This window comes from Thalassophryne amazonica, chromosome 22 (genome assembly GCF_902500255.1).
Source record: "Thalassophryne amazonica chromosome 22, fThaAma1.1, whole genome shotgun sequence".
In the NCBI taxonomy this organism is placed as follows: Eukaryota; Metazoa; Chordata; class Actinopteri; order Batrachoidiformes; family Batrachoididae; genus Thalassophryne; species Thalassophryne amazonica.
Window position 1 is genome coordinate 37,399,887 of NC_047124.1, and position 23,631 is coordinate 37,423,517.

A 23,631-nucleotide genomic window follows, 5' to 3' on the forward strand; every position below is an offset into this window, starting at 1 on the left:
ACACATACACCAAGGTAGCAAAAACAAACAGCCAGTTACAAATCCAGGCAGCAAAAACAAACAGCCAATAACAAATCCGGGTAGCAAAAACAAACAGCTGCTCACTCACACACACACACACACACACACACACACACACACACACACACACACACACACACACACACCAAGGTAGCAAAAACAAACAGCCAGTAACAAATCCATTGTTGTGTGGGCCGCTGAAGAGGAGGTACTGCTGGCCCACCACCACCAGATGGCGCCCTGCTTGGAGTGCGGGCTTCAAGCTCGAGAGGGCGCCGGAGCCACTGGGAGTGACAGCTGTCACTCTTCATCAGCACCAGCTGTCACTCATTCAACTCATCACCATCACCATAAAGGCCGGACTGCAACTCCACCTCCTCGCCGAGAAATCAGCTACCCTGGAGGTAATTTCTCTGCTACACTTAACTCTGACTTAAAGTCTGAACTTCTTTGCAGCCATTTTCCTGTGGTGTGCCTTATCTGTGGGATTGGCGTTTGGTGTGATCAGCGACTGCTTCGCTTCACACCCCAACCAGATAAGTGGTTAGACAGGAGCTGCACGAGTGTGTGACTGGAGGTGGAGGTGCTCCCTCCCAAAAGAACACAGACTGTGGGATTACTGAGTGTGCGTACTCACACTCACCTGTGCTGTTTCTGTTCTCTGCCAGCAGTACCAGGTCTGACAGCTGGAGATGGTGACCACTTGGGGACCCAGGACTTGGCGGCTCCGGTGTTCTTCAGGTCCGTTGGCGGTGAGGGCCGTGTGGGATCCAGCTCGGTTCTGGACGGGCGTCTCCTATCCTCAAGCCTGCCCACACGTCACCCAACGTGTAATTGACTGTAGTTCCAAAGTGATTGTTGTCTGTATTCCGTTGTGCACAATTTACAACATTAAATTTTTACTTTTGGCTTATCCATTGTCCGTTCATTAACGCCCCCTGTTGTGGGTCCGTGTACCTACACTTTCACAACATCCAGGTAGCAAAAACAAACAACTGCTCACACAGCCAGGTAGCAAAAACAAACAGCTGCTCTCACACACACACACACACACACACACACCAAGGTAGCAAAAACAAACAGCCGGTAACAAATCCAGGTAGCAAAAACAAAACTGCTCTCTCTCTCACACACACACACCTTTGTCTTTCGGCTGTTCCCGTTAGGGGGCGCCACAGCAGATCAATCGTTTTCCATCTCACCCTGTCCCTCTGTATCTTCCTCTGTCACACCAACCACCTGCATGTCCTCTCTCAGCACATCCATGAACCTCCTCTTTGTCCTCCCTCTTCTCCTCCTGCCTGGTGGCTCCATCCTCAGCATCCTTCTCCCTATATACCCTGGGTCCCTCCTCTGCACATGTCCAAACCATCTCAATCTTGCCTCTCTGACTTTGTCTCCAAACCGTCCCACCTGAGCTGTCCCTCTGATATGTTCATTCCTAATCTTGTCCATTCTTGTCACTCCCAGAGAATCTCAACATCATCTGCTCTGCCACCTCCAGCTCTGCCTCCTGTCTTTTTACACACACACACACACACACACACACACACACACACACACACACACACACACACACACACACACACACACACACCAAGGTAGCAAAAACAAACAGCTGCTCACACAGCCGGGTAGCAAAAACAAACAGCTGCTCACACACACACACACACACACACACACACACACACACACACACACACACACACACACACACACACACACCAAGGTAGCAAAAACAAAAGAAACAGCAAGGTTTACGATCAGAAATAAGAAAGGAAAAAGTAAAGCAAAAATAATTTTCCACACACATTTATTCAAAACACACAGCAAACTATAATAAACAACTGTTTTGACACTTTATAAAGGTAATTTGAGGTCTTGTGTGAAAGACTGTACAACAAAAAGGTTGAAACAAACAAATGCACATTTTGAACAATATATACAAAATGGTCTATGCGTTTTGTTGTCCACTGATATGGTAAACAGTGCTTTACGCAGAGAAAGCAACAGAGTTATCCAGTAACATTCACATGCAAAGTAGTGGATCAATCCTGATAGTTACACACTCTTTGTTTGAGCACGTGAGATTGTCATCAGAGGCTCTCTGTCTGCTTTCACTGATCGCTGTGCGTAATGGCGCAGGGCGCACTGAGTATGTACTAATAGTATGTTCTCACTGGAGCACCCAGGGGGCTATTCAAACAAGACAACTAGTAACACATCACTCCTGAAAATGATCTTTGGCTTTTCACGTGAGGTAAATCTGCCCTATGATTGGATTTTGGAAAACCATGTGACGGTGAACCAATTCTGATTGGACACTCACACTGCGCACGTCATCACACAGCTTCTATGAGGAGTACAAAGATGGCCGATGGCTGGCTTGAAAGTCCGCGGAGTTAACTTATTTATAATTTAGTAAAGCTTGGTCTTAGCCATCGTATACGACGGCTACGACCCCAGAGGGTTAAAAACCGCCAAAGCTTCTAACAGAACCAACGGTGATCACAAACCCAAACAGCCAATGAGCAGCGCTTCTGTCTTTAAGCACTCTGCCCCCTGCTGTAGGAAAGCATCATTCACCCTGACAGGATTCAGTGATCCAGTGATGAGGCAGAGGTCTTGAAATGGAAAGCAGTTTTGAATTATGGTTTTGCTTTATAAATAATATTATTCCGGATAGAATAACTACATTAATGTAAACTCTTAAAATGTACAAAGTGATATATAAGTGATCTGTTAATTTTAAAATAATGCACTAATTCTGAAGATTTGAACATTAACACACAGATGCCCAAAGGGATTATGGGTAAGCTAAGCCTCCACTCATACTGATTGGTTGATTCATTCATTCTATGTAAAAACCAACACAAGTGAACCAATGTAACGTGTTGGTGTTTACAAATAAATGTGCTTTTGTAAAATATGTCATTTTTTTCATTTGTATAAAAAAGAAATTTTCAAGATCCCACTAGACAGTGCCTACGCGTGATGACATCACAACTCTATCTGGTGAGGTAGACAAGGTTTCTTTCAATAACTGTCAAAAAACTTTCTCGTGTGTGGTTGGAGTTGTGTGGCGACAGGAATCGCCTTTTGAATGCTTGAATAACGATGTCAGTCGCACAAAGAAATTAAATAATAGTGAAAACATGTTCAGTGCGGTGTCATAACGCATCAATCAGTCGCTCCGTGAGGTGTCATAACATCCGATCGGTTAGTGGCTCGGTGCGGTGTCATAACAGATCAGTCGCTCCATGAGGCGTCATAACATCCGATCGGTTAGCGGCTCGGTGCGGTGTCATAACAGATCAATCAATCAATCAATCAATCAATTTTTTTATATAGCGCCAAATCACAACAAACAGTTGCCCCAAGGCGCTTTATATTGTAAGGCAAGGCCATACAATAATGATGTAAAACCCCAACGGTCAAAACGACCCCCTGTGAGCAAGCACTTGGCTACAGTGGGAAGGAAAAACTCCCTTTTAACAGGAAGAAACCTCCAGCAGAACCAGGCTCAGGGAGGGGCAGTCTTCTGCTGGGACTGGTTGGGGCTGAGGGAGAGAACCAGGAAAAAGACATGCTGTGGAGGGGAGCAGAGATCGATCACTAATGATTAAATGCAGAGTGGTGCATACAGAGCAAAAGAGAAAGAAACAGTGCATCATGGGAACCCCCCAGCAGTCTACGTCTATAGCAGCATAACTAAGGGATGGTTCAGGGTCACCTGATCCAGCCCTAACTATAAGCTTTAGCAAAAAGGAAAGTTTTAAGCCTAATCTTAAAAGTAGAGAGGGTGTCTGTCTCCCTGATCTGAATTGGGAGCTGGTTCCACAGGAGAGGAGCCTGAAAGCTGAAGGCTCTGCCTCCCATTCTACTCTTACAAACCCTAGGAACTACAAGTAAGCCTGCAGTCTGAGAGCGAAGCGCTCTATTGGGGTAATATGGTACTAAGAGGTCCCTAAGATAAGATGGGACCTGATTATTCAAAACCTTATAAGTAAGAAGAAGAATTTTAAATTCTATTCTAGAATTAACAGGAAGCCAATGAAGAGAGGCCAATATGGGTGAGATATGCTCTCTCCTTCTAGTCCCCGTCAGTACTCTAGCTGCAGCATTTTGAATTAACTGAAGGCTTTTTAGGGAACTTTTAGGACAACCTGATAATAATGAATTACAATAGTCCAGCCTAGAGGAAATAAATGCATGAATTAGTTTTTCAGCATCACTCTGAGACAAGACCTTTCTAATTTTAGAGATATTGCGTAAATGCAAAAAAGCAGTCCTACATATTTGTTTAATATGCGCTTTGAATGACATATCCTGATCAAAAATGACTCCAAGATTTCTCACAGTATTACTAGAGGTCAGGGTAATGCCATCCAGAGTAAGGATCTGGTTAGACACCATGTTTCTAAGATTTGTGGGGCCAAGTACAATAACTTCAGTTTTATCTGAGTTTAAAAGCAGGAAATTAGAGGTCATCCATGTCTTTATGTCTGTAAGACAATCCTGCAGTTTAGCTAATTGGTGTGTGTCCTCTGGCTTCATGGATAGATAAAGCTGGGTATCATCTGCGTAACAATGAAAATTTAAGCAATACCGTCTAATAATACTGCCTAAGGGAAGCATGTATAAAGTGAATAAAATTTGTCCTAGCACAGAACCTTGTGGAACTCCATAATTAACTTTAGTCTGTGAAGAAGATTCCCCATTTACATGAACAAATTGTAATCTATTAGACAAATATGATTCAAACCACCGCAGCGCAGTGCCTTTAATACCTATGGCATGCTCTAATCTCTGTAATAAAATTTAATGGTCAACAGTATCAAAAGCAGCACTGAGGTCTATCAGTCGCTCCGTGAGGCGTCATAACATCCGATCGGTTAGCGGCTCGGTGCGGTGTCATAACAGATCAATCAGTCGCTCTGTGAGGCGTCATAACATCCGAACGGTTAGCGGCTCGGTGCGGTGTCATAACGGATCAATCAGTCGCTCCGTGAGGCGTCATAACATCCGATCGGTTAGTGGCTCGGTGCGGTGTCATAACGGATCAGTCGCTCCATGAGGCGTCATAACATCCGATCGGTTAGCGGCTCGGTGCGGTGTGATAAGGATCAATCAGTCGCTCCGTGAGGCGTCATAACATCCGATCGGTTAGCGGCTCGGTGCGGTGTCATAACCAGGTTAACAAAGACCTCCACTGGTGCTGTTGCCCAACAGGGTGCCGGCAAAAACTGGGCTACTGCTGGGTGAAGAAAAAGAAGAGGAGAACAACATGTCCACAGACAATGGAAAAAGAAGAAAACTAGAAGGACGGAAGTGAGAGTGGAGACTTTGAATGTTGGCAGTCTGACTGGTAAAGGGAGAGAGCTGATATGATGGAGAGGAGAAAGGTAGAAATATTGTGTGTGCAAAAGACCAAGTGGAAGGGAAGTAAGAGCAGGAGCAAAGGCGGGGGGTTGAGTTGTTGTATCATGGTGAAGACAGGAAGAGAAATGGTGTTGGGGTCAATTTAAAGGAAGAGTATGTTAAAAGTGTGTTGGAGGTTAAGCGAGTGTCTGACAGGGTGATGAGTGTGAAGTTGGAAATTGAAGGGGTGATGATGAATATCATCAGTGCATATGCCCCACAGGTTGGTTGTGAGATGAAGGAGAAAGAAGATTTCTGGAGTGTGTTAGATGAGGTGGTGGAGAGTGTGCCCAAGCATGAAAGAGTGGTGATAGGAGCTGACTTCAATGGACATGTTGGTGAAGGGAACAGAGGTGATGAGGAAGTAATGGGTAGATATGGTATCAAGGATAGGAATGAGGAAGGACAGATGGTAGTTGATTTTGCAAAAAGGATGGAAATGGCTGTGGTGAATACCTACTTTAAGAAAAGGGAGGAGCACAGGGTAACATAAGAGTGGAGGAAGGTGCACACAGGTGGACTACATTCTTTATAGGAGATGCAAGCTAAAAGAAATCACAGACTGTAAGGTGGTAGCAGGAGAGAGTGTCACTAGACAGCATAGGATGGTTGTTTGTAGGATGACTTTAGAGGTAAAGAAGAAGAAGTTCAACAAAGGATCAGATGATGGAAGCTGAAGGAGGAAGACTGTTGCGAGGTTGGCAAAAAAGAATTGGGACAGTTGGAGAGATGAAGAAAGCAGACAGGAGTAGAAGGAGATGTGGCGAATGATGAAAAGAATTCTTTTCCAGATAATTTTCACAGAACTTGGTTTTCTCTGCTGTGCACAATGTGTCGCTGGTTTTTGTCACTTGGTTTCCGACTGATAACTGGAAAACAAACAGGCATAAACCTGGAACCTCCATCCAGAACAGAAACATGACTGATTGGGCCATATTGATTAAGACATAATGTAAATACACATTAAATGGGCTTTTCAATCAATCAATCAATCAATCAACTTTTTTCTTGTATAGCGCCAAATCACAACAAACAGTTGCCCCAAGGCGCTCCACATTGCAAGGCAAGGCCATACAATAATTATGAAACACAGTCTACGTCTAAAGCAACATAACCAAGGGATGGTCCAGGGTCACCCGATCCAGCCCTAACTATAAGCCTTAGCGAAAGGAAAGTTTTAAGCCTAATCTTAAAAGTAGAGAGGGTGTCTGTCTCCCTGATCTGAATTGGGAGCTGGTTCCACAGGAGAGGAGCCTGAAAGCTGAAGGCTCTGCCTCCCATTCTACTCTTACAAACCCTAGGAACTACAAGTAAGCCTGCAGTCCGAGAGCGAAGCGCTCTAATGGGGTAATATGGTACTACGAGGTCCACAAGATAAGATGGGACCTGATTATTCAGAACCTTATAAGTAAGAAGAAGAATTTTAAATTCTATTCTAGCATTAACAGGAAGCCAATGAAGGGAGGCCAACACGGGTGAGATATGCTCTCTCCTGCTAGTCCCCGTCAGTACTCTAGCTGCAGCATTCTGAACCAACTGAAGGCTTTTTAGGGAACTTTTAGGACAACCTGATAATAATGAATTACAATAGTCCAGCCTAGAGGAAATAAATGCATGAATTAGTTTTTCAGCATCACTCGGAGACAAGACCTTTCTGATTTTAGAGATATTGCGTAAATGCAAAAAGGCAGTCCTACATATTTGTTTAATATGCGCTTTGAATGACATATCCTGATCAAAAATAACTCCAAGATTTCTCACAGTATTACTAGAGATCAGGGAAATGCCATCCAGAGTAACGATCTGGTTAGACACCATGCTTCTAAGATTTGTGGGGCCAAGTACAATAACTTCAGTTTTATCTGAGTTTAAAAGCAGGAAATTAGAGGTCATCCATGTCTTTATGTCTGTAAGACAATCCTGCAGTTTAGCTAATTGGTGCGTATCCTCTGGCTTCATGGATAGATAAAGCTGGGTATCATCTGCGTAACAATGAAAATTTAAGCAATACCGTCTAATAATACTGCCCAAGGGAAGCATGTATAAAGTGAATAAAATTGGTCCTAGCACAGAACCTTGTGGAACTCCATAATTAACTTTAGTCTGTGAAGAAGATTCCCCATTTACATGAACAAACTGTAATCTATTAGACAAATATGATTCAAACCACCGCAGCGCAATGCCTTTAATACCTATGACATGCTCTAATCTCTGTAATAAAATTTTATGGTCAACAGTATCAAAAGCAGCACTGAGGTCCAACAGAACAACCACAGAGATAAGTCCACTGTCCGAAGCCATAAGAAGATCATTTGTAACCTTCACTAATGCTGTTTCTGTACTATGATGAATTCTAAAACCTGACTGAAACTCTTCAAATAGACCATTCCTCTGCAGGTGATCAGTTAGCTGTTTTACAACTACCCTCTCAAGAATCTTTGAGAGAAAAGGAAGGTTGGAGATTGGCCTATAATTAGCTAAGATAGCTGGGTCAAGTGATGGCTTTTTAAGTAATGGTTTAATTACTGCCACCTTAAAGGCCTGTGGTACATAACCAACTAACAAAGATAGATTGATCATATTTAAGATTGAAGCATTAAATAATGGTAGGACTTCCTTGAGCAGCCTGGCAGGAATGGGGTCTAATAAGCATGTTGATGGTTTGGATGAAGTAACTAATGAAAATAACTCAGACAGAACAATCGGAGAGAAAGAGTCTAACCAAATACCGGCATCACTGAAAGCAGCCAAAGATAACGATACATCTTTGGGATGGTTATGAGTAATTTTTTCTCTAATAGTCAAAATTTTGTTAGCAAAGAAAGTCATGAAGTCATTACTAGTTAAAGTTAATGGAATACTCAGCTCAATAGAGCTCTGACTCTTTGTCAGCCTGGCTACAGTGCTGAAAAGAAACCTGGGGTTGTTCTTATTTTCTTCAATTAGTGATGAGTAGAAAGATGTCCTAGCTTCACGAAGGGCTTTCTTATAGAGCAACAAACTCTTTTTCCAGGCTAAGTGAAGATCTTCTAAATTAGTGAGACGCCATTTCCTCTCCAACTTACGGGTTATCTGCTTTAAGCTACGAGTTTGTGAGTTATACCACGGAGTCAGACACTTCTGATTTAAAGCTCTCTTTTTCAGAGGAGCTACAGCATCCAAAGTTGTCTTCAATGAGGATGTAAAACTATTGACAAGATACTCTAACTCCCTTACAGAGTTTAGGTAGCTACTCTGCTCTGTGTTGGTATATGACATTAGAGAACATAAAGAAGGAATCATATCCTTAAACCTAGTTACAGCGCTTTCTGAAAGACTTCTAGTGTAATGAAACTTATTCCCCACTGCAGGGTAGTCCATCAGGGTAAATGTAAATGTTATTAAAAAATGATCAGACAGAAGGGAGTTTTCAGGGAATACTGTTAAGTCTTCTATTTCCATACCATAAGTCAGAACAAGATCTAAGATATGATTAAAGTGGTGGGTGGACTCATTTACTTTTTGAGCAAAGCCGATAGAGTCTAATAATAGATTAAATGCAGTGTTGAGGCTGTCATTCTCAGCATCTGTGTGGATGTTAAAATCGCCCACTATAATTATCTTATCTGAGCTAAGCACTAAGTCAGACAAAAGGTCTGAAAATTCACAGAGAAACTCACAGTAACGACCAGGTGGACGATAGATAATAACAAATAAAACTGGTTTTTGGGACTTCCAATTTGGATGGACAAGACTAAGAGACAAGCTTTCAAATGAATTAAAGCTCTGTCTAGGTTTTTGATTAATTAATAAGCTGGAATGGAAGATTGCTGCTAATCCTCCGCCCCGGCCCGTGCTACGAGCATTCTGACAGTTAGTGTGACTCGGGGGTGTTGACTCATTTAAACTAACATATTCATCCTGCTGTAACCAAGTTTCTGTTAGGCAGAATAAATCAATACGTTGATCAATTATTATATCATTTACCAACAGGGACTTAGAAGAAAGAGACCTAATGTTTAATAGGCCACATTTAACTGTTTTAGTCTGTGGTGCAATTGAAGGTGCTATATTATTTTTTCTTTTTGAATTTTTATGCTTAAACAGATTTTTGCTGGTTATTGGTGGTCTGGGAGCAGGCACCGTCTCTACGGGGATGGGGTAATAAGGGGATGGCAGGGGGAGAGAAGCTGCAGAGAGGTGTGTAAGACTACAACTCTGCCTCCTGGTCCCAACGCTAGACAGTCACAGTTTGGAGGATCCCAAAAAAATTGGCCAGATTTCTAGAAATGAGAGCTGCTCCATCTAAAGTGGGATGGATGCCGTCTCTCCTAACAAGACCAGGTTTTCCCCAGAAGCTTTGCCAATTATCAATGAAGCCCACCTCATTTTTTGGACACCACTCAGACAGCCAGCAATTCAAGGAGAACATGCGGCTAAACATGTCACTCCCGGTCTGATTGGGGAGGGGCCCAGAGAAAACAACAGAGTCCGACATTGTTTTTGCAAAGTTACACACCGATTCAATGTTACTTTTAGTGACCTCCGATTGGCGTAACCGAGTGTCATTACTGCCGACGTGAATTACAATCTTACCAAATTTACGCTTAGCCTTAGCCAGCAATTTCAAATGTCCTTCGATGTCGCCTGCTCTGGCCCCCGGAAGACAATTGACAATGGTTGCTGGTGTCGCTAACTTCACATTTCTCAAAACAGAGTCGCCAATAACCAGAGTTTGATCCTCGGCGAGTGTATCGTCGAGTGGGGAAAAACGGTTAGAGATGTGAACGGGTTGACGGTGTACACGGGGCTTCTGTTTAGGGCTACGCTTCCTCCTCACAGTCACCCAGTCAGCCTGCCTTCCCGACTGCACGGGGTCTGCCAGGGGGGAACTAACGGCGGCTAAGCTACCTTGGTCCGCACCGACTACAGGGGCCTGGCTAGCTGTAGAATTTTCCACGGTGCGGAGCCGAGCCTCCAATTCGCCCAGCCTGGCCTCCAAAGCTACGAATAAGCTGCACTTATTACAAGTACCGTTACTGCTAAAAGAGGCCGAGGAATAACTAAACATTTCACACCCAGAGCAGAAAAGCACGGGAGAGACAGGAGAAGCCGCCATGCTAAAACGGCTAACAGCTAGTAGCTACGCTAAGCTAGCGGATTCCCAAACAGGGAATCCGACACTAGACAGGCTGTGGAGCAGCACAGGTAACGCACGACAACAGTGCTAAAATAAAATAAAAATCCACTGGACAGGCTGTGGAGCAGCACAGGCAACGCACAACAACAGTGCTAAAAAATAAAATAAAAATAAAAATCCACTGGACAGGCTGTGGAGCAGCACAGGCAATGCACAACAACAGTGCTAAAAAATAAAATAAAAATAAAAATCCACTGGACAGGCTGTGGAGCAGCACAGGTAACGCACGACAACAGTGCTTTTCAATATTAAATTCAAATGTCCACAAAATCCACAATCCGTATCAGATCCCGATCAAACTTTACCAATTGATAAAGGATACCACCCTATAAAATGGTCTCAAATATGAAAATAAATATGAATTTTTGAAAATTTGTTCAATGTTAAAGAGAGGGATTTTTCCAATATTTTGCCCTTTAACCTATGACCTTAAACACTGAATGAGTTCTCGCCTATCAGAATATGACTCTTCAGTAAATCTTTCATAACGATATATGAAACATTCTGGGCTCCAGGCCATCAACAAACAAACAGAGGCTAAAACGTAACCCCTGCCCAACTTCTTTGGTGGGCAGGGCTTACGTTTGCCAATCAATGCCAATCTGAAGCAAAAATAAACAGTTGCTCACACACCAAGGGAGCAAAGACAAACAGCTGCTTACATAATAACAAGGTAGCAAAGACAAACAGCCGCTTACATAATAACAAGGTAGCAAAGACAAACAGCCGTTTACATAATAACAAGGTAGCAAAAACAAACAGCCGTTTACATAATAACAAGGTAGAAAAAACAAACAGCCGCTTAAATAATAACAAGGTAGCAAAAACAAACAGCCGCTTACATAATAACAAGGCAGCAAAGACAAACAGCCACTTACATAATAACAAGGTAGCAAAAACAAACAGCCGCTTACATAATAACAAGGTAGCAAAGACAAACAGCTGCTTACATAATAACAAGGTAGCAAAGACAAACAGCTGCTTACATAATAACAAGGCAGCAAAGACAAACAGCCACTTACATAATAACAAGGTAGCAAAAACAAACAGCCGCTTACATAATAACAAGGCAGCAAAGACAAACAGCCACTTACATAATAACAAGGAAGCAAAGACACCAAAGAAGAGATAAAGAGCATGGAACTGACTTCAGACTGATCCCAGACAAACCGAGGCACCACAGTCTGCAGACTGTCTTCACCGTCTTCATCTTCTCAGCATTTGTTTCAAACATTTTGATCAAACATGGTCAGAAGGTCTGAACTGTGTGTTTACTATCTCAGTCACGATGACATGAAACAAGAATAAAAAAGCATTATGGACAAAAACATCACTGAGCAGAATCGCAGAGATGACATTCAGACTTCTGAAGAGTTTGTAGGAAGTGAAACAGCAGCTGACCTGATAAAAACCTCCGGGGGCCAAATGTAATTAAAGACAGTTGGATCTCACACAAAAACAAACCTCTTTCTCAGGCTTGTGGAAGTGTTTGACGATGTTGTTCACTGCTTCCTCAACGACCTCTTGGATCTGGGCTGGAGTCAGTTCTGGAATGACAGGTAGAATTCCATGAGATAAGTACCAGGAAGCTGAGGATCCAGGAGTTTGACGGAGAGGAACCCATGCAGACAAAGAGCAGTGGGACGGCACAAAGCCGACGGTCAGAGGTAATTATAGAGCAAAGAACTCAAATACAGTCCTGAAAGTGTCCACATTAAGACGAAGACATGAGAATTTACATTTGTGTGATTTGTTTTTTGTCAGGATGCTCATAAATGTGTGTGTGACCAGAGATGGTACCACAGGTGGGACACACAAGTGTCATCAAGGAGATAAATATGTGACTGAGAACAAGAGCATCATCAAGGGGATAAATACGAGGCACTGAGGACGAGAGCGTCATCAAGGGGATAAATACGTGGCACTGAGAACGAGAGCGCCGTCAAGGGGATAAATACGTGGCACTGAGAACGAGAGCGCCGTCAAGGGGATAAATACGTGGCACTGAGGACGAGAGCGCCGTCAAGGGGATAAATACGTGGCACTGAGGACGAGAGCGTCGTCACGGGGATAAATACGTGGCACTGAGGACGAGAGCGTCGTCACGGGGATAAATACGTGGCACTGAGGACGAAAGCGTCGTCACGTGGATAAGTAAGTGGCACTGAGGACGAGAGCGTCGTCACATGGATAAATACGTGTGCCTGAGGACGAGAGCGTCGTCACAGGGATGAATACGTGTGCCTGAGGGCGAGAGCATCGTCACAGGGATGAATACGTGTGCCTGAGGGCGAGAGCATCGTCACGGTAATAAATACGTGTGCCTGAGGGCGAAAGCGTCGTCACGGTGATAAATACGTGACACTGAGGACGAGAGCGTCGTCACAGGGATAAATACGTGGCACTGAGGATGAGAGCGTTGTCACAGGAATAAATACGTGGCACTGAGGACGAAAGCGCCGTCACGTGGATAAATACGTGTGCCTGAGTACGAGAGCGCCGTCACGTGGATAAATACGTGTGCCTGAGGACGAGAGCGTCGTCACGGGGATAAATATGTGTGCCTGAGTACGAGAGCGCCGTCACGGGAATAAATACGTGGCACTGAGGACGAGAGCGTCGTCACGTGGATAAATACGTGTGCCTGAGGACGAGAGCGTCGTCACGTGGATAAATATGTGTGCCTGAGTACGAGAGCGCCGTCACGTGGATAAATACGTGTGCCTGAGGACGAGAGCGTCGTCACGGGGATAAATACGTGGCACTGAGGACGAGAGCGTCGTCACGGGGATAAATACGTGTGCCTGAGGACGAGAGCGTCGTCACGTGGATAAATACGTGTGGCTGAGGACGAGAGCGTCGTCATGGGGATAAATACAAGGCACTGAGGACGAGAGCGTCGTCACGTGGATAAATACGTGTGGCTGAGGACGAGAGCGTCGTCACGTGGATAAATACGTGGCACTGAGGACGAGAGCTTCGTCATGGGGATAAATACAAGGCACTGAGGGCGAGAGCGTCGTCATGGGGATAAATACGTGTGCCTGAGGACGAGAGCTTCGTCATGGGGATAAATATGTGGCACTGAGGATGAGAGCGTCATCATGGAGATTCAGAAGTAAGGACTTAATCTGAGCAAACTCAGAAGTCAGTGTTTCAACCTTTTCAGCCACAGCATGGTCATGAGTAGCCTTAGCTAATTATAGAGCAAAGAACTCAAATACAGTCCTGAAAGTGTCCACATTAAGACGAAGACATGAGAATTTACATTTGTGTGATTTGTTTTTTGTCAGGATGCTCATAAATGTGTGTGTGACCAGAGATGGTACCACAGGTGGGACACACAAGTGTCATCAAGGAGATAAATATGTGACTGAGGACAAGAGCATCATCAAGGGGATAAATACGAGGCACTGAGGACGAGAGCGTCATCAAGGGGATAAATACGAGGCACTGAGAACGAGAGCGCCGTCAAGGGGATAAATACGTGGCACTGAGAACGAGAGCGCCGTCAAGGGGATAAATACGTGGCACTGAGGACGAGAGCGCCATCAAGGGGATAAATACGTGGCACTGAGGACGAGAGCGTCGTCACGGGGATAAATACGTGTGCCTGAGTACGAGAGCGCCGTCACGGGAATAAATACGTGGCACTGAGGACGAGAGCGCCGTCACGTGGATAAATACGTGTGCCTGAGTACGAGAGCGCCGTCACGTGGATAAATACGTGTGCCTGAGGACGAGAGCGTCGTCACGGGGATAAATACGTGTGCCTGAGGACGAGAGCGTCGTCACGGGGATAAATACGTGTGCCTGAGTACGAGAGCGCCGTCACGGGAATAAATACGTGGCACTGAGGACGAGAGCGTCGTCACGTGGATAAATACGTGTGCCTGAGGACGAGAGCGTCGTCACGTGGATAAATACGTGTGGCTGAGGACGAGAGCGTCGTCACGGGGATAAATACGTGGCACTGAGGACGAGAGCTTCGTCATGGGGATAAATACAAGGCACTGAGGGCGAGAGTGTCGTCATGGGGATAAATACGTGGCACTGAGGACGAGAGCTTCGTCATGGGGATAAATACGTGGCACTGAGGATGAGAGCGTCATCATGGAGATTCAGAAGTAAGGACTTAATCTGAGCAAACTCAGAAGTCAGTGTTTCAACCTTTTCAGCCACAGCATGGTCATGAGTAGCCTTAGCAGAAGGGGTCCCTGCATGTGGGCGTTTACGGTGCTTTGGTCCCTTCCTGGGGCTGGAGGCCAAAGTCCACTGGGCATCCTACTTTCCAATGCCGTGAGTCTAGCAGACCTCTCTGCCAGTGGCATACTGGCACAATTAAGGTAGGCATCGTCAGTCAGGGCTTCCCTCAGGTGTCTGATCCCAAGACACGAGGGGCAAATCCTATGTCCATCTCCAGGGCTCAAAGGAGCCAAACAGGTACTACAGCCATGCAACAAAGTCCCTGACATCATTGTGAACTGCGTGAAGATGGGTAACACAAGCCCTGATGGCTATAGATAGCAATACAAAGCGTGAATCACTCACAGCCACAGCCGTAACACAAGGCACGGAGCGTGAAGCACTCACAGCCCTAACACAAGGCATGGAGCGTGAAGCACTCACAGCCACAGCCATAACACAAGGCATGGAGCGTGAAGCACTCACAGCCACAGCCCTAACACAAGGCATGGAGCGTGAAGCACTCACAGCCACAGCCCTAACACAAGGCATGGAGCGTGAAGCACTCACAGCCACAGCCCTAACACAAGGCATGGAGCGTGAATCACTCACAGCCACAGCCCTAACACAAGGCATGGAGCGTGAATCACTCACAGCCACAGCCCTAACACAAGGCATGGAGCGTGAATCACTCACAGCCACAGCCCTAACACAAGGCATGGAGCGTGAAGCACTCACAGCCACAGCCCTAACACAAGGCATGGAGCGTGAAGCACTCACAGCCACAGCCCTAACACAAGGCATGGAGCGTGAAGCACTCACAGCCACAGCCGTAACACAAGGCATGGAGCGTGAAGCACTCACAGCCACAGCCCTAACACAAGGCATGGAGCGTGAAGCACTCACAGCCACAGCCGTAACACAAGGCATGGAGCGTGAAGCACTCACAGCCACAGCCCTAACACAAGGCATGGAGCGTGAAGCACTCACAGCCACAGCCCTAACACAAGGCATGGAGCGTGAAGCACTCACAGCCACAGCCGTAACACAAGGCATGGAGCGTGAAGCACTCACAGCCACAGCCCTAACACAAGGCATGGAGCGTGAAGCACTCACAGCCACAGCCCTAACACAAGGCATGGAGCGTGAATCTCTCACAGCCACAGCCCTAACACAAGGCATGGAGCATGAATCTCTCACAGCCACAGCCATAACACAAGGCACGGAGCGTGAAGCACTCACAGCCACAGCCATAACACAAGGCATGGAGCGTGAAGCACTCACAGCCACAGTAATAACACGACGCACACAGCCTCTGGAGGACGTGTGCAGTGCACGTAGTTCCAACCGAAAGTGGTTACAAGCGAGAGCGGCAATCGCAGATAAATGCGTTCTCAACCTCTTCAGAATGCGAGAATGTACAAAAGAAGCGAGCGCTGGGTACGTCTGGCATATAAAGACAACCAGTGATGTCACCCAGGTCACATCCAATGGCGTGACTTTGTTGGTATATATTCTCGACCTCTCTGTGCTTGCGCACATGTAGTTATCCAGGTGCTAAAGCACCGCCCTCTGGCAGGCAGTAGGAATGAAATAGAACTTGTAATTTAATTATAAACAACACTCGATGCTCCAAAGCTGATACTTTATGTTGGTGAAGAGTTTTTGCTGAGTGTGTGTGTGTGTGTGTGTGTGTGTGTGTGTGTGTGTGTGTGTGTGTGTGTGTGTGTGTGTGTGTGTATGGCACTGACTGTGTCCTCGGCTCATGGTCATGTTGCCGTGTCGGCTCTGAGAAGGTGAACACTGTAGTGGCGGTGTACAGTCGCCTCTCCCGCCGCCGTCCTCTCTGCTTGCCACCAGCTCTCCAATCAGAACCCTCTCCAGGCTGCCGTCGTCCACGCCCTTACCGAGCCAGCGGCCACAGGGGAACCTGGGAGACCACGCCCAGCCATGACTGCTTCATGTTCTGACTTCATCGAGAGTTTGAGACACTTTTTAAAAATTACATCAGTTCTTTTCATTCCAGTCATTCTGGCTTCTCCATATTTATTTATTTTTTTACAGTAATTAAGTTCTTTAAACTCAAGTATGACATTCTGGCCCAAAATGCATAGAACAGCACCATCTACTGGATGGCGGTGTAAGTGTAAATAGCATCCACCTGTCATGCGGTCACCATTCGGTGCGCTGTTTCAGTCAGACTTAAACAGAATTTTCAGTTTTGCAGATGCCTTTTTTTTTTTTACATATTTACAAATACAGGTTTATTTGTAAAAACCAATCAGGTTTATTTTACATCCAACCAGTGATGAGGAGGCTCAATTTCCCAAAATGCCTCTGGGCATCTGTGAGTTTTTAGTTTCATTTAGAATTAGTGCATTACTTTAAAACTAAAAGATATTTGTGATATTTTCACTTCGTAAAAATGACAGTTAACATTAATAGAAATAAACCCTCCAGAATTAGTTTGGTTTTTAAGTCAAACCTGTTTTGCTTTTCAGGACTTCTGCCTCACATCAGGAGCTCTGTATGCTGTCATGGAAAATTACTTATTTTTTTATAATTGTAGCAGCCAGGTGACGTGTGATTTTAGGGTTTAAAATGTTTTTGGCAGTTCAGCTTTACTTACTATGCCAGGAAATAAAATGTCAGCAGATTAAAAATTAGCTTAACTCAATTTAGTGGAAGCTAATTGGTCCACTGATGGTTTTTCAAGTTAGCTGACAAGCTAATCCGATAACAAAAAGTTAGCTTCGATAATTAGCGGTTAGCAGAACTGTGCCGACCACTGGTTCTTGCTTTACCCCTCCATTCTCCCTGCATGTCTTTTCTGTCCGTCTCTGGGTGTTTTTTTTAAACACTGCTTGGGGCAGTGTGCTGGTATCTCTGCAGTTTTTGAATTCCATCACTTATGTCATTCTTTCACATTCAAGCCTTTGTCCTCCATGTCTCATGTGTCCTCCTTTGAGTCCCTTGGGTGATTTCTACTTTATGCCTCCACCCCGGATCCTGGTTTGTTGTTTCTCTGCACCCGCCTGCTCCCAGCGTGCAGAGCACCCAGCGGGTATCCCTTGAGTTCATGTCTTACAGTCTTTGAGGTGTTGCCGTGTCTGTTTCCGTGACTACAGCACCGCATCCTCAGTCTGCTCTGGCAGAGAGCATCATTTATGAAAAGAGCATTTTTCTATTTTGACTTGATATTTTAAAAAATGGACCATCCCAAAGGGTTTGAGGTTTTATTAGTCAGTGTATTTCCATGACAACGGCAGAGGTTTTTACCTGTAGGTGTGTCCTGTGATCTCGTTGCGGACCACAACACAGTCAACCAGCCACTTGGCCAGCAGTCCGGCGTTATCGTGACCCAGCTGCACGGTGGTCAGTCTGCCCAGGTTCTGACACTAAATACAACCACAGGGACACAGTCAGGTTCTTCACCAAAACACCGTCTGATGCTAAAAACACCGTCTGTGGACAACGTGAACACGGCCACTGAAAACTTCACTTCTTCAGACTTCAGTTTCCTCTTTGATGCAGGTTGAGAATTAGAGCCTGAATCCTTGACTGGATCCAGTATCACGAGTTCAAACAAAGGTCTGAATTTCTCCTCATCACTCAGTCACAGATGTAGATAATTTTAGGTGACATTTCCATCCATCCATCCATTTTCTTCCGCTTTATCCGGAGTCGGGTCGCGGGGGCAGCAGCTCAAGCAAAGCCGCCCAGACCTCCCGATCCACACACACCTCCCCCAGCTCCTCCGGGGGAACCCCGAGGCGTTCCCAAGCCAGCCGAGAGACGTAGTCCCTCCAGCGTGTCCTGGGTCTTCCCCAGGGCCTCCTCCCGATGGGACGTGCCCAGAACACCTCAACAGCGAGGCGGGGGGCATCCGAAAAACCGAGCTACCTCAATTGACTCCTTTCGATGTGGAGGAGCAGCGGCTCGACTCCGAGCTCCTCCCGAGTGACCGAGCTCCTCACCCTATCTCTAAGGGAGCACCCAGCCACCCTGTGGAGGAAACGCATCTCGGCCGCTTGTACTCGCGATCTCGTTCTTTCGGTCATGAGCCAAATCTCGTGACCATAGGTGAGGGTCAAAACGTAGATCGATCGGTAAATCAAGAGCTTTGCTCCCCTACTCAGCTCTCTCTTCACCATGACGGTCCGATACAGCGACCGCATCACTGCAGACGCTGCACCGATCCGTCTGTCGAGCTCACGCTTCATCCGTCCCTCGCTCGTGAACAAGACCCCGAGATACTTAAACTCCTCCACTTGAGGCAAGGACACTCCACCGACCTGAAGAGGGCAAAGCACCTTTATCTGGTCGAGAACCATGGCCTCGGATTTGGAGGTGCTGATTTTAGGTGACAAGGTCAAGGTCAAGGTCAGTGTGAAACCAGCCTGAGGACACCCAACATGTTTCGAGACACAGTGGAGAAAAAGCAACAATGACATCATCATGACGTCTTACTTTTTTCTTTTCGTAACCTGCTTCCTGAGGGGTTACACTGATCAAAAGTCCATGATGCTGCTCTCTTGCCCGTATGGCAGCACTTTAGGTTACAACATCCGATTAAATGTAGTCGTGTGTTTGCCCACTTTAAGATCTCTCAGTCCACAAATAATTTTCCTGCAAGAAACCCACCTTCACCCCAATGAGCAGGCAAAATGCAGACAAAACTGGATCAGTCAGATTTTTTGCTCAAAATATAGTGATGTAGGAGATCAGCTATTCTGCTGCATTACAGAGTCTGTTCCAGCATCTATAATCGTAGATGAGAACAGCAGATATATTACTGTACCAGAAACTCAGCTAATGTTTATAGACCCAATTGGCCTGTTGCCTGACCTGCACACACACACCTTTTGATATTAGGTGGTGTGCTGCACCCTGACCCAGACAGATCCAGATCGGGGCCTAATAGCACAACATCTAAAGCTGCTAAGATTCTCAACTCATTAATGGAATTATATAAACTCATAGACCCTTGGAGAAAGTTAAAATCTAACCATTAAACAGTATTCTTTTTTCCTCTCATCGGTTCATCATTCGTACTCTCGAATAGACTCTTTCCTGCTTAGCAGTGACCGTCTCCAATATGCCGCCGGCTGTCAGTATCACAGTATTATTATTTTGGACCATAGTCCAGTAGAACTGGATTTGTCCCTTCCAAACAGTGTTGCACCCAGATGTACCTGGCAGTTTGATCCATTGTTGGTGACCAGTAATAAATGTATCCAGTTTATGAACAGTCAGATTGGCACTTTTCTAGAAATAAACCAGATCCCGAGGATGTCTTATGTAACAATCTCACAACGGCTCCAAGCAAATATTCCCAATATCATCGCCCCTGATCAGACAGGTTTGGCACCAGGCAGGCAGTCGTTTTATAACATGCATAGACTCTTTAATGTTTCTGTGAAGGCTTTCAGTTGTCCAGGTGCTTTCCATAGTAGAGAAGTTTGAATCTTCAACTGGACTGGGTTGCTTGACGCGAGGCCTCTTTAATGTAATCTTTTCTTCTCTCTCTCTGTCCAGGAAGTGGAAGTTGTGCTTTCTCTTGATGCTGAGAAAGCCTTTGATCCGATCGAGTGGACAGATTTGGGTTTGGCCCAACATTCACCTCTTGGATCAGGTGTCTCTGTACCTCTCCTAAAGCTTCAGCACGTACCAACTCTACAATTTCAAATGACTTTCTCCTCCATCGTGGTGTGAGGCAGGGCTGCTCTCTTTCACCGTATTTATTCATGAGCCCTTGGCTATAGCCCTCAGGCAGAGGGGGGCATAACTGGAATCATGAGAGAGGGGTCTATCCATAAGACCTCCTTATATACGGATGATCTTCTCCTCTACATGTCTAATACATTAGGAAGGATCTCAGGATATAAATTGATCTTTTCAAAAAGTTTGCTTTTTCCTGTCAATCAACTAGCCTTAAATCTGAGCTATGACATTTTCCCATTTAATGTAGACCAGCACTCCTTTACCTATTTAGGAATCTCAGTTTCTTGTGCTTACAATGATTTATATACCCATAACTTCAAAAAGCTAAGATAGATGTGGGTAAATGGACATCTTTGCCAATGTCCCTTGCAGGCAGGATTAATGCAATAAAAACAACTGTGTTGCCTCATTTCTTATATCTTTTCCAAATGATCCCTTTTTCTTACCTAAATTTTTCAGAGCTAAGAGATCTCTCCTAGAAATGCCCAAATCAATGGAAGGGCTTGGTTTGCCCAACTTTCTTTTTTATTACTGGTCAGCAAATATTGCCAAGTTAATTTATTGGATCTTAACGTACAAAAGGAAGAGGGGTCCCATTTGGGCATAGATGGAAGTTTTTTCTTATCCGGACACCTCTCCCATTTCTCTAATGTGCTCTCCACTGCCTCTAAAAGTTAACAGCATAAAAAATCTGGTTGTTAAAGAATCTCTTTGAATTTTAATTTTGGTGCTATGTGTAGGCATATGCCCCTGTGTGGGAACCATCTTTATTCAGTACCCCAGGGTGACGCAGGATTTCAGGTATGGCACAATAAGGGTCTGATCTTTTTTGTCAGTCACAGGCCACAATACTCACCTCAAATGTCATCTCAGACACATTCCTGGGGATCCCCATGGTGCCTGAGTCCCCGAGGTGACCGGACACGCAAACCCAGGGGTTGGAGGTGGTCATGGCGTTGCTCAGGTTCTTGATAGGGATGATAACAGCGCGGTACGGAATCACTGTAAGGACAAAAACCACATCAGCACCAGAAGCTTCACACATACAAACAGCAGGCGGACTGACTGAAATACTACAACTTAACACAGCATCAAGATGAAGGACGTGAACCCTGAACCCACTCCAAACCTCAAATAAACAAAAAAGGAGACATTCTTTAAGGCTTCTGCATATAAAGTTTCTGAAATAATGTGGCCCTGCAACAAACCCCTGCACGTGGGCGCAGACGCCGTTCCACGACTGACAGACAGACATCGTCCCAGCAGACCACGACCACGAGTCCCTCTGGGAAAATGCGGTTAGTGACCCCAGGATCCATGGAGTTCAATTCCCGGTGACAAAGGCATCCCTGGATAGGTCCTGAACCTCCAGTGCAGTGGAGCTACTGGGAGGAGTCACTGAAGTCCTCTAACTGCTCCCTCAGTCTGACTGTAGTGTTTGGAGCTTCGTGGATCTTTTCTCCCCGTCTGTTCCTTCAGTTCCTGCTCACTCTGTATTTCTGCGCTTTGGACCTTTTCCCCTCGTCTAGTCTTCCACACAGCAGTACCGTCTTTACTCTTCACACCTGCATCCAGTCACTTTATCAGCGTTTACGTTCTGCTTTTCCTTTCACCCACTGCTTGGTTGGTTTCTTTGACCTGCCCCGATTCCTTGAGTTGTTCCTGATGTTTTTCCCTCCCATCAAGTTTTACCTTCCTGATTATCACCCTCAAAAACTAATAAACCGTTTCCTCTCAAATTCTATTCACATGCCTCAGTCTCCTCTGTAGACCTCAACACTTCAGTCTCCTCTGTAGACCTTACAACTTCAGTCTCCTCAGTAGACCTCAACACTTCAGTCTCCTCTGTAGACCTTAGAACTTCAATCTCCTCTGTAGACCTTAGAACTTCAGTCTCCTCTGTAGACCTCAACACTTCAGTCTCCTCTGTAGACCTCAACACTTCAGTCTCCTCTGTAGACCTTACAACTTCAGTCTCCTCAGTAGACCTTACAACTTCAGTCTCCTCTGTAGACCTTACAACTTCAGTCTCCTCTGTAGACCTCAACACTTCAGTCTCCTCTGTAGACCTTACAACTTCAGTCTCCTCAGTAGACCTCAACACTTCAGTCTCCTCTGTAGACCTTACAACTTCCGTTTCCTCTGTAGACCTCAACACTTCAGTCTCCTCTGTAGACCTCAACACTTCAGTCTCCTCTGTAGACCTTACAACTTCAGTCTCCTCAGTAGACCTCAACACTTCAGTCTCCTCTGTAGACCTTACAACTTCAGTGCTGGGTTTAAGACCTGCTCCTTCGGGCATGGCGGTGCTCTGTGTCGTGGGCTCGTCCTGTTAGTGCTGCATTTTAATATTTCAGGGTTACCTGGGTGGGTTCACCCCTTCATTTGCTGGACATGACAGCCAGCCCGAACACAGATCCTGAGAGTGGAGCTGGTGCTGAATTCTGGCGTTCCTCAGGGCTGTGTTTGGGCTCCTACACTGTTCAACACTTGCACAGATATGGTGCTGGGTTGAGTTGTAGGACTTCATGGACAATGCTGTGATCTTTGCGGAATCAACAGCCGGCCTGAGAACCTGACAGATGACTCAGTGTTGGGGTTTAAGGTGGACCTGGACCACAGTGAGATGGCTGTGCAGTTCTGATCTGGATGTGGCTGCAGAGTGTTTGTGCAGAGGAGAGGTGTCACTCTGCTGCTGTCAGTGTGTGCAGCAGCAGAGTGACACCTCTCCTGCTCAAACAGTTTTTCTCTGACTTTAAAGTCACCTCATGTCTGACTGAGATGATGTCATACAGCAGAAAAGGAGCGCCGTGCGCTTCCTGACGTGAACTCACTGATTGTGGTGAAGACGTCGGTGAAGCAGAAGTAGTCGACAGTGTTGAGAGAGAGCAGGTGGAAGAGGAACTGCTCCTTCTCCTCCTCGCAGCGAAGGAAGGCGTAACGCTTGTACAGCTTCCTGTGGATGGAAAGGTCACATCAGGTCACAAAAACAAAATCAGTGCTTTAAACAAACTACATGACTGAGCACAAACACGGAAAAGCAAGCTTTATCCACGGTATTTACACAAACTGGAGAAGAACGCTGCAATCTGACATTAACA

The 23,631-nt window shown here is 45.6% G+C and overlaps 1 protein-coding gene across 1 annotated transcript in view; it reads right to left on the minus strand.

Moving 5' to 3' along the window:
- Positions 1-23,631, minus strand: part of dennd5b (DENN/MADD domain containing 5B) — a 215,476-nt gene that overhangs the window by 12,851 nt on the left and 178,994 nt on the right. Inside the window, exons 14-19 of the mRNA XM_034163218.1 lie at positions 23,595-23,599; positions 23,365-23,486; positions 21,387-21,532; positions 18,086-18,204; positions 16,558-16,736; positions 12,086-12,168 (exon numbers count right to left, since the gene is read on the minus strand). Coding sequence (XP_034019109.1) covers positions 12,086-12,168; positions 16,558-16,736; positions 18,086-18,204; positions 21,387-21,532; positions 23,365-23,486; positions 23,595-23,599 — 654 coding nt within the window. The remainder of the gene's footprint in view (positions 1-12,085; positions 12,169-16,557; positions 16,737-18,085; positions 18,205-21,386; positions 21,533-23,364; positions 23,487-23,594; positions 23,600-23,631) is intronic.